This window comes from Podarcis tiliguerta, assembly GCF_965153285.1.
Source record: "Podarcis tiliguerta genome assembly, chromosome: 4".
Classification (NCBI taxonomy): domain Eukaryota; kingdom Metazoa; phylum Chordata; class Lepidosauria; order Squamata; family Lacertidae; genus Podarcis; species Podarcis tiliguerta.
Window position 1 is genome coordinate 12,292,289 of NC_139537.1, and position 18,434 is coordinate 12,310,722.

General features: G+C 44.6%; 1 protein-coding gene across 24 annotated transcripts in view; it reads right to left on the bottom strand.

The window, feature by feature from the left end:
• The window catches only part of DLG2 (discs large MAGUK scaffold protein 2), a 901,255-nt gene that overhangs the window by 581,263 nt on the left and 301,558 nt on the right, over positions 1–18,434 (bottom strand). For 4 of the 24 annotated variants that reach the window (XM_083436186.1, XM_083436192.1, XM_083436190.1 and 1 more), the window contains exon 1: positions 17,472–17,838. The exons of 18 other annotated variants lie outside the window; for them this stretch is intronic. In XM_083436186.1, the coding sequence (XP_083292312.1) occupies positions 17,472–17,513 (42 nt within the window). In that variant the 5' untranslated portion in view covers positions 17,514–17,838. Of the gene's footprint in view, positions 1–17,471; positions 17,839–18,434 lie in introns of those variants that run through there. 2 more of the 24 variants (XM_083436198.1, XM_083436189.1) reach the window with 1 other exon arrangement.

Sequence of the window (18,434 nt, forward strand, 5' to 3'; positions counted from 1 at the left end):
TACTTCATGCAGTGGATATGGATGCTGAACAAGGTAGTAAGGGCATTATGAAAATGTGAGTTGGGGGGGATTTTGGATTCCACCCTGCCCCTCATGCTGAGATTTCTCAAAGGAGAATTTTGAGCCAAATCAATAGGGGGTCACTAGTGAAAGAGGGCAAAAGAAAAACCATTATTTGGGGTGATGGGAGGGAAGCTGAGCCACACACACACACACACACACACTATCACCCCCCCAATAACCCCCCATTCTGCTTATTCTAGCAGTAGAAATCCTAACCATGTCTTCACAGAACACTGGAGCCTCCTCTGTTGATCAAACTGGGGTGTAGCCCACCCACAATTCTAATATTTTACAATACGGCTAAAAGTTTAGGGAGCACCTTGTTAACAGTTACGTGTGGTAGCTTTAAGACTAATCAATCCAGCTTCCAGTCCTGTTTGGGAGCCATCCACATGGAGCAGAGTGGGAATAACTTCTGAGTATTTCGAGGAATTGGAGATGGCATTTATAAGTGCTCCATGTTTCACAAGCGTCCAGTAAGGTTGGTAGTATGGAATCCTCGAAAGATTCCATCAATGGTGTCTCTGAAAAAAATTATACATCACTTGGGAAGACATGAGAACTAATGCCAGTGTACTGGAAGAAGCAAAGATCACCAATGTCGAAGCAATGATTCTTCAACATCAACTTCGTTGGACTGGTCATGTTGTGCGGATGCCTGATTATTGTCTTCCAAAGCAACTACTCTATTCTGAACTTTAAAATGGAAAGCGTAATGCTGGTGGTCAACAAAAGAGGTTTAAAGACTCTCTCAAGGCATTTAAAGATGTAGTATAGACACTGACAACTAGGAAACACTGGCCTGCGAGTGCTTCAATTGCAGAACAGCCTTTACCAAAGGTGTCATGGGCTTTGAAGACGCTCAAACTCAGGACACAAGGGAGAAACGTGCTAAGAAGAAGGCACGCTTGGCAAACCCTCACCGTGATCAACTCCAACCCAGAAACCAATGTTCCCACTGTGGGCGGACGTGTGGATCCAGAATTGGCCTCCACAGTCACTTACGGACTCACTGTCAAAACCGTGTTTGTGGAAGATGATCTTACTCGGCTATGAGTGATCGCCAAAGAAAGAAAGACTTCTGAGTAATGCATGGTTATTGGGAGATTAACCCACACCAGAAATTGAGATTGCAGGGGCCCCTTCTAAACCAAGGTTAGACACTTTTCAGTTTAGATATGTGCCAAGTACTTCTACAACTGTGATGCTTTTGTGTCTCCAGATAGGACATGGAAATGCCCCCTGTCTGAAACCCTGGAGAGCAGCTGCCAGTCAGAGTTGACGTTACTGAATTGGATGAGCCAATGGGTTTGACTCAGAATCAGGCAGCTTCTTATGTTCCTGTATTTTCACTTCCTGAACTGATGCATTAAAAAGAATAATCAAATAGTAATGCAGAGCAATGAAATAATTTAACAACCAGCAGAGGAAAGAAAAACAACTGACCAAGGAGAGACAACCAAAATTACCAAGGGCCTGCCTTTGCTTTCCTTACAGTTGGCTGAGGAAGCCTGCTTAACAGAGGAAAACTGACAGCTGTGTTTAGAGAAGTACTTGGTTCACAGGTTCTCATCCTGAGCTCTGTCAGTTCTAGTCCAAATGGGACCTCTGGACAGGGAGGGAAGGAAAGCTATCCACTCTTAAGTGCCTTAGAGGAAAGCAAGGAGACAGGTGGTCACTCAAGTTCCTTCCCCTTCAGTTAACTTGACTCCACAGGAACATTCCTCCCTGCTTGAAATGAGGGCAGCAGAAAGTCCTGGAGTAAAAGAAAGGAGATGAATTTCAACACCCAGGCATTCCCTGAGCTCCTCCCAAAATGCAAAGGAAAGTGAAATGCAAACACTGGAACAGGCATAGGCAACCTCGGCCCTCCAGATGTTTTGGGACTACAACTCCCATCATCCCTGACCACTGGTCCTGTCAGCCAGGGATGATGGGAGTTGTAGTCCCAAAACATCTGGAGGGCCGAGGTTGTCTACGCCTGCACTGGAACATAGGAAGATGCCTAATTCTGAGAACTTTAAAAAAATAAAAATCCAAGGGCTGTGTTGCCTTCTGGGCAGCTTTCTGAGGGCCACATCTGAGTGGTGGGCAGGGCTAGAGGCAAAAGTGGGTGGAGGAATGAATACCACTTTTACCTTTGCAGAAGAGGCTGTTTTCTACACACACTCACACTCCTCTCTATCCTGCAACCAGGCTGACCCATCACAGGCAGGGAAGGCACAGGGTCAGAGGTGGGTTTGACCTGGGAAGAAGCCCAAGTTTCCCCCTCCCTGACTTAGAGCCTCCCCAGAGCGGTAACATAAGACAAAGTTTCATAATATTTTATTAAGTTTCCATTTCATAATATAAAGTTTCATTGCTTGCAGTAGTACCTTCGATATATGCTTCTGCACCTCTTGATCAATAGCGTCTCTTTAAAAAAAACAACCCAGAAAACAGCAGGCATCAAACTTAAAAGCAGACCAACTATTCCCTTGTATTGTCAATGGATAGCAGACGTTTCTAATGCTGTGCAGTGGAAAAAAATAAAATTATGGAACCACGTCCTTAAGGGAAATGTCTTCCTTTCTCATGGTGCCTATTGACTGAAAAGCAAAGTATGACAAATCATACTCCCGGCTTATTTTCAAGCCTTCCCCACTCTCAGCTCTATCAAAAGAGAGACTCAATAGCATACTCCAGTGATCTTTCCATTGATGAACTCCATACTTGGGCGGCAGAGGGCGGGGGCTGCCTCGCTTTATCTCTTTTATATTTGCAGCATTTCCCCCCTGTTATGTCAGTTTAATAGAAGATTCTGATTCACTTTATTAGCTAATAGAAAAATGTCCATAATTAGGAAGGACAGCTTGTGTGGGAAGAGAGGGCTTTTTGTATAATTTATTCCTTGCATGTTCCTGCTGCCCATTTCTCCTGAGCTCGAAACAACATTCATCTCCCCACTCTATTATTACAACAACAACTCTGTTGTGTAGGATGTACTGTAAGATATTGGGTGGCTTTGTGGCTGTCGTTGTAAGCTCTGGTGATGGTCAGGGATTTGAACTCGGGTCTTCCTGGTCTGTTAAACGCTCAAACCACTACACAAAATTGACTAGCGTTGAAAGGACATGTGGCTGGAGGAAGGCATTGTGGGCGAAGCAAGGACTCAGTGTGGGCAGCTCAAAATGCAAACAGCCCCAATAACCATGTTGGATGTTATAGATAGAACAGACGCTGTTGCTGCTGCTGCTGCTGCTGCTGCAGGTACCACATTGATATTCAGAAGTTTGGAAGTTTCTTATTTACTTGGCCCAAAATCCCTCTTCCACCCAATTTATTACACTGGTACCTTAGTTTACAACCATAATCCGTTCCAGAGGTCCGTTTGTAAACCAAAACAGGTTTGTAAACCAAAACCCAAGGCACACTTTTGCCAATGGGGCCTCAAAAAAAAAAAAATGGTTATAAGTGGGTTATAATCCAAAAAAAGGCTGCAACCCGGGACACACACTTCTGGTTTTGACATGCTTGTAATCCAAAATGTATGCAAACCAAGACATATGCAAACCAAAGTACCACTGTACCTCTGGTTGAGAACAGGATCTGTTCCGGAGGCCCGTTTGCAACATAAAAATAACGCAACCTGCAGTGGCGCGTCTGCGTACATGCGGGTTGCGATTCACCGCTTCTGCAGCGAAACCTGCCTTCCAGTACTTCCAGGTTGCTGCGGGATGTATCCTCAATGAACGTAACATGAAGCGGATGTAACATGAGGTATGACTGTATAGGATTAGAAGCTTCTGCTACACTCTAAACTTCATTCAGAGGAAGCCAGTCCATTAGAGTAAATAGGGCACTGCTCCACCAGCCTATGCCTTTCCTTAGTCAGCCCACACCTGCCTGACCTATAAGCCCTGGCTGTCCATTTCCTCCTCCCCAGTCTCAGTGTCAGCCCTGTCAGTCATTGTCTGTGGCTCCAGACCTCATTGTCTTGGCTTGGCCTCCCTGCCTTCCACCCTAGCAGTCACAAACTACTACTGACTTCATTGTTGCTGCCCAGGCTTTAACCAGGTGGTGTATTTCCCCTTAAACTTTCTACCTACAGGGAAGGCCTTCCACAGACATACTCCAGTACATCTCACATGGAACTCCTAAACAGGGTGGATGTTTCAGGAGGGGCACTTTAGAGTGAGCACTCATTTCACATAGGCACCATGAGCAGGCCCCTAGCCGAACCTTTTGCGGCAAGAGCCAGAAATTAAACACATTGTTATTCATTTTTATTTAAGGCATTTGTATACCGCTTAGCTTTGCTAAGCGGTGTACATAGAATTACAGAAAATGAAATGGTAAAAATGCAGCCTGGTGTCCCTAGAGCAGCCTTCATGAAGTTGGTGCCCTCCAGATGTGTTGGACTACAACTCCCATCATCCGCAGCTGGCTGTAATAATAATTTTAAAAATCCATGGGGGTCTTTTCTTTTTACCTCAGAGTAAAACACTCCTTCAGAAGCTTGAAAGTTCTTATTTTTTTAAAAAAAGGGGGGGGACACCTTCAACTTAAGAACCAGACTGAAAAAGCAGCAAAACAAAAAAGGTTTATTCTCCCCATGTCTATGATTACAAAAGTTTGAGACAAAATTCCCAAAAGGCAAGTTGAAGAATCGTGTCTGATTTGCAGGAAGGTGGTGAGGACAGTTTTTCACCAGTACCCAAGTTTTGAAAGGCTAAAGTGGTTGGCTAAAGCTACAGGAAAGGAGTTTTAGCATATCAACTACCAAAAAAACCTAAAAAATAGTGCTCATGAGGAATAATTGCATTTGTACTGAAGCATTAGGGTTGCCAGCCTTGGGTATTGTGCAATCAGTTTATTGATTCAAGGGCAACATGTGAAAAATACCTTATGCGATAAATATTTGGGGGAGCAACAAGTGTGCCATTTTCAACCACAATGTGATCAAGTAAAGCATTCACTGTTGGTAGATATTATAATAATGCTACATTCCCCTGAAAGGTCTGGACATAGAAGCATTGGGTTAAGGCTGCATATCTTGTTTATTTGCATCCTGTCCTGCTATAGCCCACATTACCTCTCCAAAGTAATGTAATTTTGATGTAATGTTACTTGGCTCTGATTTTTATATCGTTATAGGTTTGAATGATGAGGCAGTTACTGCAAGGAGGTCTCTGTGACAGCAAAAAACTCATACATTAGGGTTGAAGCAATATGTTTCAAATGACTTTGTCCCCTAGTATCTGCAAATCGCCTCTTTCCCTATGAACTTTCGTGGATATGTTACAATCAGCAGTGGGAACCCTCTCAATACTTCCAGCATCCTCAGACTTTTGCAGGGTGGCAACCCCAAAATGGTGGATTTCTCTCCCCACAGAGGTGTATCTGACACCTTCACTGCATCACATTTGTCATATTATGAAGATGAACCTCTTTACTCTTTCCTTTGACAACTGAATTATGGGACAGTACCCAATGAAGTAGATCAGGCATAGGCAAACGTGGCCCTCCAGATGTTTTGGGACTACAACTCCCATCATCCCTGACCACTGGTCCTCTTAGCTAGGGATGGTGGGAGTTGTAGTCCCAAAACATCTGGAGGGCCACATTTGCCTATGCCTGAAGTAGATCCATTGGTGCAAGGAATTTTGCTCGTGGAATGAAATCCCCTCCCCCTCCTCTTCCCATGTGCGCCTCTGTCCTCCCCAAATCACTACTGGGGGCTGAGGGAACCCCCAGAACAGATTTAGGGAGGTAAAAGTGTGCACGGGGAGAAGAGGAAGGCAGAAGGTCCCACTGTGCAGCCAGAAGTCATTGCACTAGCAATTTGGCTGGCTATTGCCCATTCTTTTATGACCCACCCTGTTCTTCTGAGGGTAAATTGTTTTAACTGATTTTAATCTTGTATTTTTATATCGTTGCCACCTGGGTGCACTGAAAGCAGGTAAGAAAGGGGGAGGCTAATCCTACACTCTAGGCTCATCTCTTAGGCCCCATCTGCACTATACAGTTAAAACAGTATCATACCACTTTAAACAATCATTAGTTCCCTCAAAGAATCCTGAGAAGTGTAGTTTGTTAAGGGTGCTAAGAGTCATTAAGTAAAGGTAAAGGGACCCCTGACCATTAGGTCCAGTCCTGGCCGACTCTGAGGTTGCGGCGTTCATCTCACTTTATTGGCCGAGGGAGCCGGCATACAGCTTCCGGGTCATGTGGCCAGCATGACTAAGCCGCTTCTGGCGAACCAGAGCAGCGCACAAAAATGCCATTTACCTTCCTGCTGGAGCGATGCCTATTTATCTACTTGTACTTCAAACTGCTAGGTTGGCAGGAGCTGGGTCTGAGCAACGGGAGCTCACCCCATCGTGGGGATTCGAACCGCCAACCTTCTGATCGGCAAGCCCTAGGCTCAGTGGTTGAACCCACAGCGCCACCCGTGTCCCACTAAGAGTCATTAGGAGACCCCTATTCCCTTCACAGAGTCTCAGAGTGGCTTAATGATCAACCCCTCTTTCTCAAGAAACTTGTTGGGAAAGTAATAGGCCTCTTAACACCTCTCAGCCCCCTTAACAATATTCAGAGCACTCCTGCAGGGATGTGGGCCTTGGCAGGTGCCCCAACAATGCCTGTCCTTGATACCAGTTATGTTTATTGCAGTAAGCACTCCGTGTTACTCCAATAGGGATGGAGAGAACATGTCACAGGTACAGCATGTTCAGCAGCAAACCCATGGCGAGTTCAGCATGTTCCCATGCTCCTGTACTCTCTACCCAACAGGAAAAGACAGCCAAAGAATTGCAGGGTAAGTCTGAATGATAAAAAGTACAAGCCTTTTCAAGACCTTATGCTTTATATACCTTTGCTTACACAAGGAGTAAGATACAGTGGCGTAGCGTGAGGGGTGCAGGGTGGGCCGGCCGCACCGGGCGCAACATCTGGGGGGGTGCTCGCACTCGCAGCTCTCTGCCCCTACCTGGCTCACTCACTCTCTCCCACTGCAGTGCTGGCTGTGCGAATCCGATCCGAGCCACCGGGTCGCCGCCCACTGTGGAGGGGAGGGTGCCAGGCGTGCGATGCGGTGCGGAGAGAGAGCGAGGGACTATCTGGGGGAGGGACAGTGCAGCGGGGGGGGGGGGGGCAAATTACTTGCCTTGCCCTGGGTGCTGACAACCCACGCTACGCCACTGGTAAGATACTGCAGTGTAAACGGTAAGAAGATCCGTTTACAACTTTGAATGTTAACTTCGCGTGCATTCCATGCTGAGTCTGGATTTATTGAGTTGTGAAAGCCCGGGGCTATAGAAGCAAGTATACAAAAGAGAGTGTTACAATATGAGTAAGCATGAAGAACAGGAACTGTATATCCACTATACAGCTATATACATACACACTTTGCACATCGGTCAATGCACTTACAATTAAAATGTCAATTAAACTCTCCAAAGAGAATGCAGTATCTTTTTTGGGCAGTTTCTGTATAGTTATACCAAAAAAAAGGAAGACTAAACAAGAGACCTATCGTCCACTGCAGTTTATCACCATCAGCTGCATTCAGTGACATTGCTCTGATTTATGGTGCTACAACCACAAACAAAGCTCCCATCAGTGCAATGTTCCCCCAGTATGGCATCTAGCATGCAAGTGATTTTTTGAGAGAAAGAAGGTGGGCATTTCTCATACACAGATCAACAAGAATAAGGGGAACCTTTCTGCCTTTCCTACGCATCATGCGCGTAAACCTTGCATTGCCGCTGATATTTGTGAGTCACCCTGGAAGCTTTTTCTGGCTGAAGAGTGGGATAAAAGATGCTTTAAATAAACAAACAACTGGAGTTCAGGGCTTGAACAAGAGAATCTTTCCTCTAGGACTCTAGCTGTCAGGGTTTGAAACATTAAATAAACCCACTTACTGTGCTACCTCGGGTTAAGAACTTAATTCGTTCCGGAGGTCAGTTCTTAACCTGAAACTGTTCTTAACCTGAGGTACCACTTTAGCTAATGGGGCCTCCTGCTGCCGCCACGCCGTGATTTCTGTTCTCATCCTGAAGCAAAGTTCTTAACCCGAGGTACTATTTCTGGGTTAGAGGAGTCTGTAACCTGAAGCGTCTGTAACCTGAAGCGTCTGTAACCTGAAGCGTCTGTAACCCAAGGTACCACTGTACTTATTTCTATTGAAATTATTGCCCACGTTTCTAAATAAATACAGAGAGAGCAAGGTAGCACTACATCACCTAAGTTTCATTACTCATGACCACTTTTAAAACTACAGTGGTACCTCGGGTTACAGACGCTTCAGGTTACAGACACTTCAGGTTACAGACTCCTCTAACCCAGGAATAGTACCTCGGGTTAAGAACTTTACTTCAGGATGAGAACAGAAATCACGCAGCAGTGGCAGCAGGAGGCCCCATTAGCTAAAGTGGTACCTCAGGTTAAGAACAGTTTCAGGTTAAGAATGGACCTCCAGAATGAATTAAGTTCTTAACCCGAGGTACCACTGTATGGAATTTGCTCCCACATGAGGTAGGGGTGACTACAAGCTCGGAGGGCTTTATAAAAGAGGATGAAAGAAGTTCATGGATGAGAAGGCTATCAGTGGCTTCTAGCCACAATGGTTGCTACCTTCACAGTTGGAGGTTACCTGCTTCTGAATACCAATGGCTGGGAATCACAGAGGACTGTTGAATTAAGATCCTTTTTTTTCTCAGGCTTCCCATGGGTATCTGTTTGGCCACTGTGGGAAGAGAGTGCTGAGCTAAGATAGGCCTTTGGGCTGATCCAACAGGCTCTTCTTACTTTCCCATTTTATGTTATGCTCCAAACCTCAGAGATTTGGTGGTGGAGACAACAGACAGAACTCTGCAGGGGCACCTGTAATTTCACTGGTACAGTGGCACCTCAGCTTAAGAACTTAATTCGTTCTGGAGGTCCATTATTAACCTGAAACTGGTCTTAACCTGAAACACCACTTTAGCTAATGGGGCCTCCTGCTGCCACCATGCGATTTCTGTTCTCATCCTGAAGCAAAGTTCTTAACCCGAGGTACTATTTCTGGGTTAGCGGAGTCTGTAACCTGAAGCATCTGTAACCTGAAGCGTCTGTAACCCAAGGTACCACTGTAATAACAATGAAACCGTTTGAATGCTTGGTGTGTGGAAGGAGTTTTGCTGATAGAGGAAACATTAGAAAACTGTGGCGGGGTATTACTTTTGCTCGTTACTATGGTGTGCATTTTGGGGGTTTTATATTGTAAACTGCCCTGTGATCCTCAGATGAAGGGCGATACAGAAATTTAAAAAATAAAATAAAATAGCCAGCATTTCCTACCACGGAATATTTACCACACACTGATGTCGGTTTTTACATGTATTTTTAGTTGGGGGAAAAAATCAAAGAGAAACAGGTAGATATCAAAATACAGCCAGGATTTTCATAGCTAGCAGTGCTATTTAGCCTTCCCCATAATGTGTTTTTTGAAAGAACAGAGCACAGGCTGCACTATGTTTTACCAACTTGCTTCCAATCGGATATGCTCTTGTAGGCTATCATTTTCTGGCTTGTACTCAGGAGCTATGTGCCCCTGTCTGAATATGAGGGGGGGGGGGGACAATTCCATCCCATGCATTCCATTTGAAACAATTCTAGTATTCTAGTATTACCGCTATTATGTGTTATTTTTTTCACTGCCCCCTTTGTGCACACAGCACTTCTACTGGTTTTAAGGTTAATACAGAGGCCGAGGAGGAGGAGGAGGAGGAGGAGAGCCTACTAGAGAAGAAGAGTTTGGATTTGATATCCCGCCTTTCACTCCCTTTAAGGAGTCTCAAAGCAGCTAACATTCTCCTTTCCCTTCCTCCCCCACAACAAACACTCTGTGAGGTGAGTGGGGCTGAGAGACTTCAAATAAGTGTGACTGGCCCAAGGTCACCCAGCAGCTGCATGTGGAGGAGCGGAGACGTGAACCCGGTTCCCCAGATTGCAAGACTACCACTCTTAACCACTACACCACACTGGCTCTCAAAACAGAAGAGAAAATATGGGGACTGAAAGAGGAAACAAGGACCAGATACATACATTGCAAATTAACGAGTGATGATGACCAAAGTTTGCAAAGAATTTCCGCCGCTTGCAAATACTATTCTTTGTTATGAGTTGGACACCCTTATTTTGAGATTTGTCCATAATCAATAATGAGATATACTTGGAACTGATGCCCGACTTTTATGCCTGCATGATCAGCATTCTTCGGACCAGGCTGGTGAGGCTGTTCGCTGCTGTTAGCACATATTCAGCACTTGCTTATTTTAACCCTGCTATGCTGTCATGAGAGGAAAGTGTCCTTCCTCCCTGACGGATGGCTTTTCAATCAATCTCAGTATATCTCATGGCCCAGGATGAGAGGGGGTACTTGATTCCAAGCTTTCTTTCCAAGATTTCCAAGATTTCCAATCAAGTCTTTCTGCCTACCTCCAAAATTCCCACTTCTGCTGGGAGACTCCACACTGTCCATTACTGGCATTGGGCTCTAGTTCCACATAGGAAGGAGTCTATAGAGCAGGCATAGGCAAACTTGCCCATCCAGATGTTTTGAGACTTAAATTCCTATCATCCCTAATGTTATGTACTAAGCTTGGATCCTAGAACAATAGCAGGTAGGATCCTAGAATGCAACATCCTGATTGGCCTGCAGGAGCAGCCCAATCAGACCCCTAGACGAAGTTAATCAGCCTATTAGGCCGGTTGGATACTAGGATGCAACAACTGATTGGCCTGCAGCAACAGCCCAATCAGGCTCCAGGAGGGAAAGATAATCAACCAATCAGACGGTACTCATTGTGTAAATAATGTACATAAAGCCTGAGGTTTGGGGGGAAATTCAATCACTGTTCCTATGAGCTGAAATAAAGAGCATGAAATTACTTCTCGACTCTGAGTATATTTTACCTGACCACTGGTCCTGTTAGCTAGGGATGATGGGAGATGTAGTTCCCAAACATCTAGAGGGCCAAGTTTGTCTGTGCCTGCTATAGAGTGTGCAGCAAGGGAGCAAGCACCCTGCAAGCATGACAGACATCCATGAAGTGATAGGTAAGACTGCCACCAACTCTGCCGGACCTGATGGTGCCACTTCCATGTTCCAGCTCCCAATCAGGAGCCACAGTTTCATGGTGAGCAACACTATTTATTTATTTATTATTTCACAAAACACATTTACCACTTGCAGTTGTTTAGGAACTGCACTCTTCTGCCTCCACTTTGCAGTTCCTAACTGAATGCTGAAAATATGGGAAACATTATGAACCAATTTTGAACCTGGGCAGGGGAATATATTTTTTCAATCCTTCGTGGAAGAAACAATTAGTGGCCAAAATATGATGTGAGCGCAAGGCAGCTTGCATATTGCTAGAACACAGATGCAGACAACCATCCTGTATGTGGCCACCCTCTTTTTCTCTTTCAAGAATGTATGATGTGTACTTTGTCCTGCATGTGAGTCACTTTCTGCATGCTCAGTCTGGCAAAAATCCTGACAAGTGGGTTGCTTTAATACTTCATCACTAGCCCACACCATGAGTTTTGAGCCTTTGGTACAAAGCCTCAGCTGCAGCAGCTGATAACCTCTGAACTACCAGTACACAGTCTCTTACTGGAATCAGGAAACCAGCAGGCAGCAGCCAGGCAGCTCCATTGAGAAAATGGGTCCTGAGCTTTGTTTCAGCACCATGGACAGCTCAAGAGTAGGCTCACTTGGGGAGACAGGCGAACTAATGCCAGTGTACTGAAAGAAGGAAAGATCACCAGTATCGAAGCAATGATTTTTCAAAATCATCTTTGTTGGAGTGGTCATGTTGTGTGGATGCCTGATTATAGTCTTCCAAAGCAACTACTCTATTCCGAACTTAAAAATGGAAAGTATAATGCTGGTGGTCAACAAAAGAGGTTCAAAGACTCTCTCAAGACAAATCTTTTAAAATGTAGTATAAATACCAACAACTGGGAAACACTGGCCTGCAAGTGCTCCAGTTGGAGAACAGACTTTACCAAAGGTGTCATGGGTTTTGAAGACACTCAAACTCAGGACGAAAAGGAGAAACGTGCTAAGCGGAAGCCACGCTTGGCAAACCCTCACCATGATCAACTCCTGCTCAGAATCCTATGTTCCCACTGTGAACGGGTGTGTGGATCCAGAATTGGCCTCCACAGTCACTGCTAAAACTGTGTTTATGGATGACAATCTTACTCAGCTACGAGTGATCACCGAAGAAGAAGGGCTAGAACACATAAATGTTCAGCTCAAGGAAGTTTTCCTTTTGCCTTTGATGGCCCTCCATTCATTACAAATGGAGCACAATTTTGCACTCAAATGTGGACCTGTTCTATATGGACTGAGTGGGGACATGCAAAACTGCAGGTCTTACTCATGAGCAAATTAGAAAGAGAAGCAAATGCAAGCAGGAAGATTGTACATGCTAATGGTCCTCAAGGACTCCAAAACCGATGTCCTGCAATACAAAAGGAAAGCAGAAGGCAAAACACAATCACAAATACAGGGTTGTATTTTCCCCCTCACACACATATGCCGCTAGCAGGAAAAGCCAAGTGACTAAGAGCTGCTGAAGGGTCTAACTTTTGCTTTGTTTCCTGTGCTCAGAAGTGCGTGCTGGCCTTTAAAAGCTTTCAGTTGCAATATAATTTCCTATTGTTTATTCATAGCTATTAACAGTTATCCCAAACACTGAGTGAGAGAATGAAAAAGGGGGGAAAGACAGACAACAGGTAGCCAGAATCACTCTGTGCCAATCTAATTAACAACAATGCCAGCCTTCAACATAAGCTTGGTATAGTATGTCTTAGGAGGAGGGGAAGCAGGGGGCACCTTTTACTAAACTCTGTTTAAATAAGCAATTTTCTGCGGCAGGAGAATAAAACAGGAATTATTGTATGTGTAAGCAGCAATCACTGCCACCGCAGTCAGCCACCCCAAGGATAACCCAAAGGCTATTCTTCTCTCTTCAGGGATGGAAAAGTGGCTGATCAGTTTTATTTAAATGAAAAGCAGAGCTGCCACCCATTTTTACCAGAAAAGACGTGTATTTCAAAGCAAATTTGGCAGTTCTCTATTGAATGAAATATCATTTCCTGAGAAAGGGGGGATGACAGGAGATGGGAAGCTATGTTAAGGATCAGCATATAATTCCTTTTGATTGCTACATCCATGGGATTTTATACAAAAAAAAAATCACACCTTGAAATCACAAATTGAGCCCTGATACAATCAGGGTTACACTCACATAAACTCCTTCCACAAGTCGTGATCTCATTGCCTTTTATTTCCCCCCCTCAAAGGTGACCTGAATTGTAACTTATTGATCTGCACATGTGTACTTGGTCCCAATTATGGTTCAGTGAGTCCCAAATCCAGCACAGAATGTCCTGGTGAAGTCCACAAAGATTTTCCAAGGCATGTCATGGTCTAGATGTCCCCAACCTCGGTTGCTATTGTCAGACACCAGCACCCATCAGCCCCAGCTTGCAATGTCCATCAGGGCCAATGGAAGTTATAGTCTAAAACATCTGGAAGGCACTGGGTTGGGGGAAGCTGATGGAGGCATGCTAAAACATTCACAACAAGACTCGTTTAAAATGTGAACATACAACTACCTCTGCCTCAAATCAGCTAATGTTGCCTTCAACTTAGTAATAACCGTCTTGTGAAAGAGGTTCTCATCACATCATCCTAGGCACATGAAAAGAAAGATGGTGTGTGACCCACTGATCTCTACAGGACTTTTCCCATACCATTTTGTTTAGTAAACATTCCAGCCAAAGGCATTTCAACACTATACCCCCCCCCCCCAAAAAAAAATAGCAAACCCACATGTAAACTATGAACAAGTAACACGAACATTGTAAACGTACAGCATGGTTTTGACCTAAGTACATCAGGTCCCAGAACAGTTTCCTCCTCCCTCAAATGGACTGGCAGTATGCAAAGCATAAATTATCCTTGTTCTTCCTATTGGGAGATGAAATTGGAAGGACTGGTGTTAATGAAATACCGCAAGATAAATTTATTTAAGAAGAAAAGGCGATCAGGCCGTCTAAAAGAAAATTATATACATCTGAGATCACTCTTTAAGCTAGGGTTTCCACAAACCACGTGCCAAGGCATGTGAAGCAAGCTACGCTGGATTTTGCAATCATAGTTTAAACCACCCCATTGGCTACATCCACAAGTCTTCACCCTTTAGAGCAGGGAATCCCTGTGTCGCATAAATTCCCCTCCTTTCTGCCACTGTAATAGCAATTACATCATTCCATGGGAGGGAGCAAGAGTGCACCAGGATTCCCTAATGCAGGCTGTGTTAAATCTGACAAGCACCAAGGAATCCCAGAAAGTAGAATTGCATCCCCTAAGCCGGAGATGGGGGAACCTGTGGTCCTCCAGATGTTGCTGTACTACAGCTCCCTTCATCCTTCAGCCCTGGCCATGCTGGTCCAGGCTGATAGGAGCTGAAGTCCAACAACATCTGGAGGGCCAGAGGGTCCCCATCTCTGCCCCAAGCATGGCTGACTAGGAAAGAGGAGGATGAGAAACCAGGGGGAAGTACCAACTGGTCTACCCACAGCTGCAAGTTCTGGAAACTGATTGAAAATAGAAAAGGGATTAATAAAATTTAACTGTAAAGTGGGAAAATGTTAAGTTGCAAAATTGTAAGGTAAACCTGCAGCAGTCCTGTATTTATAAAAGGCCAGTTCATTTTTTATTTAGAATTCCATGCATTAATCATTAATTCCGTGTACTAATTACTCCCCCTAATTTAGAGATATCTATCATGCATACACCTCTCTGGTTTTTAATATTTGCATACTGAAGTAAATGTCAGAAATTTGGTGAAAGTTGGCACTTACCAGCAATTTGAAGAAGCAGTACAGAAACGTCAAAGAAAATATCTGAACTTTTACCAACAAATTGCAAAGCCCATCTCCATCATGTACAGCACCATAGGTATGAAACTTCAGAAATAAGTTACGTTGAAAAATTCAGCTCTGTAATTTCCTGCTGGGCTTTGTATACTCTCACCAACCAATGTCAACATTCAACAAGTTTCTGACATTTGCAGTAACATACAAGGCATTGTCCTTATCAGAGTTGAGTGAATGTGCCCTTTATTTTCACGAAAAGTAATAAAAAACTTACAGAAGTTATATATGCACATATATATAGGTATACTCAAAGTAAAGCGAATGTGGAGTGCCCATAAAAATAATGGCAATTGTATATGTTCAGATAAAGCCAAGGGGAAATAGCAAGGGATTTAAATACACATTAATATTAATATACTTGAACAAGGGATTTATGAACACATTAATATTAATTTACATGGTGTATTAATGTTACTGGTAGAGTGGACCAAGGGGAATCAATGGTCAGTCAATGCACACAGTCTTCTTTTGTACAGAATTCCTGGAGAGGCAATGCATATTACCCTGTCAATGTAATCAATCAATGTAAACATCTGTAATCAATTCACATTTTCTGGCATCACTTGGAAATTACGCATACTGCCCGGGTAAACTGCAAAATCCCCTGTTGGTGCCATTAATTCATACACATTACCTGCTCCTTTACGGGATTGCATACAATCCCCAAACCTGCCAACTTGCATTAACAGACTGTATTTCAGCGAATGCCCAAAACTGCTGCGTTTCATGGATGTCTCGGAAAAAAGAGACGTTCCCCAACTACTTGGACGTATGCCAGTGAATGCTGTCAGCCGCATTCAGGAGACAGTTAAACTTCAGAGGTCTGTCTCTTGAGTTTTTAAGCATTCATGGAACTTGCCTGAGATTGACAGCATTCACCACATTCCAGACACTCAATGTAACATATCATTCCCTCTGTTTCTGATGTCCAGGCTGTGAGTGCCGGCGCTCATGTAGCCAAAATGGTACCACCCACACGCAAGAGGGAGGAATAAGCAGGGGAAAACAATCCTCAAGACAACTCAAAAGAAACCAACACCCACACCACAACAACAACAGCCCAGTGAGAACCGAGCATGCTCATTAGCCACAGAATGCAATTGATTGTTGTTTGGGGGGGGCAGGGATGTAAACCAGAAAAGTGGGGTGGCTGGAATGAAGACTCTGTTATCCTGAACTTCAAACTGTACCGTTTTGTTGAAGGTTGCATTTACATCTCCAAAACGTCCATTGACGAAAGCTATATTATGACTACATTAGCCTCATTAAACCAGCGATAGTAGCTTTGCAGTCAGAAAACAAAACTTTCTCTTAAACAATGGAATAAACATCCTGATGGGGTAGGACTCGTTTGCCAAGCTTTATCCATCTCCCCCCTCCCTACTGAGTTTCTACCTTTTTTTTAATGTGAGACCCCCACCACACTGTCCCAGAACAGCAGCAATACTTCCCCAATAGGTTGACAGAAGACGGTAATTCATTTAAATTATGCAGCTCTATTCCCAATTGCTGGCTGGCCCACTTCCTCGTCTTACGGCAGAGCGCCGTGTCACCCATCCTTTCAGCTTGGCTTGCCCTCGGTTGGGGACAAGGAAAAATATTCAGCAACTTTTGTGTTGGAAGTTGTTGGGTTGGGGGGAGGTTAATAAAGAAAAGCCAACAGAATGTGGATGTCAAAAGCCTGATCAAAGTGACCGAGGAAGCCAAAAGGGTTTCTTTCTTAAGCATTGGGGGGCCAGGCAGTCCCCACCACCACCACCACCTCAACATATTGCTCGTATTGCCGGACATATTTCAACATTTGGCTCGTATGCATTTCGTGACAAGCTAGAAACAGACTGGCGCAAGAGTCTAGCTACAGCAGACAGATCTCTGGTTTTTCCAGACAGATCATCAGCAAGAAAACAAGCAAGCTCATAGCACCGGAGGCACGAAGGAAGCAAAGCTGAATGAATTCTGATTTCTTCGCCTTAAACCCAAAGCAGCAAACTGGCATAAAACAGGAGCCTCCAGAGTCTCATCCGTGGCCTACTGGGACCTTTACGAAAGAGAACAGCCCCCCTTAAAACAGAAAAAAGCCATACACACACACACCAAGCTAGCCTGTTATTCTGCCGGTGCAAGAGTCAAACCCGAACTACAAACCGTCACACGGAGAAGGTCACTACGCTGTGAAAACATTAACGGCATGCTTCTCCAATTAAGCCGCGCAGACACAATAAAAAATAAATCCCGCACAACCACCTGTAATGATATGCCTGTTCGAGCAGCAATTTCTAAAGTACCAAGCAACACAAAAGGTAGACATTTTCTGCAGCTGGTTTGGTTTGTCAAAGGGGGGAAGAAAAAAAAGAAGGAAGGAAGGAAGGAAAAGAAAGAAAGATGCACAGTCCTTCCAGGATTGCCGTCTCGTCTCCTCTTACCTTCACGTTAGTCCGGAGTGCACAGTAACATGCAAAAAACATTGCAGTAAGCAAGGAGCATATGGACCAGGACGCAGCTCCTCTGCTCTGCACAAACCACACACACAACCACACTAACACACACACACGCAATCCTCAGCATGTGCTACTAAGAAGCATTCGTTCTCTCTGTCAGTTTCAAATGCATTGATCTCTGGGCTTTCCCCCCCTTTTTTTTTGCTCCCCGCTGACTACAGGAAAGACATGTCTTGAAGGCACTGAATGAAAGCTACACGTCTCCTCTTCCCTGCCTCTACAGAGCATCATGCCCAGCAAAGGCAATTAGGAGAGATTTCGGCAGCTGCAACTTGAGAGAGAGACCTCAGTTGCTTTGCATCCCAGCATTTTAAAAAACCGGTGAAAAAGAAACCAGGAGTGAAGCGATGCCGGGGGGGGGGGGAGAGGTTGCAAGAGGAGGAGGAAGAGGAGGAGGAGGAGGTGGAGGAAGAAAAACGAAGAAGCTTGCCCAGGGAGGGTGGGGGAAAAGGTGAGGATTTAAAATTGCAACCAGCTGAGTCCCTTATACTTCCCAACGTCTTTGAGGTTTTGTTTGTTTTGAAATGTTTCACAAATGCAATCAGTGTTAGATGTTGGGGTGGGGGGGGGGAGAGAGAGAGAGACAATAGGGACCTCCTTTCTATTCTGAGGTTGCAGTCTGCAATGTTTCCGTCTCGCCTTGCTCAAGATGCAGCGTCTTTTTTAACAGCGGCAACGTCATCATCACCCATGACAGATTCAACATGTTCCACTTACAAATACAGCGTCTGATTAGGGACAGCGCCGGGCTGAGTTAAGAATGCCTCTCCGGACACACAAGTTCACTCCCTCCCCAGCCCCCAGTGCTAATCTGTTTGGAAAACAGGGAAGGGAGAGTAGGTCCTAACCTATTTGCTCCCTCTCCTCCAGCAAGATGAGCAGAAAGGC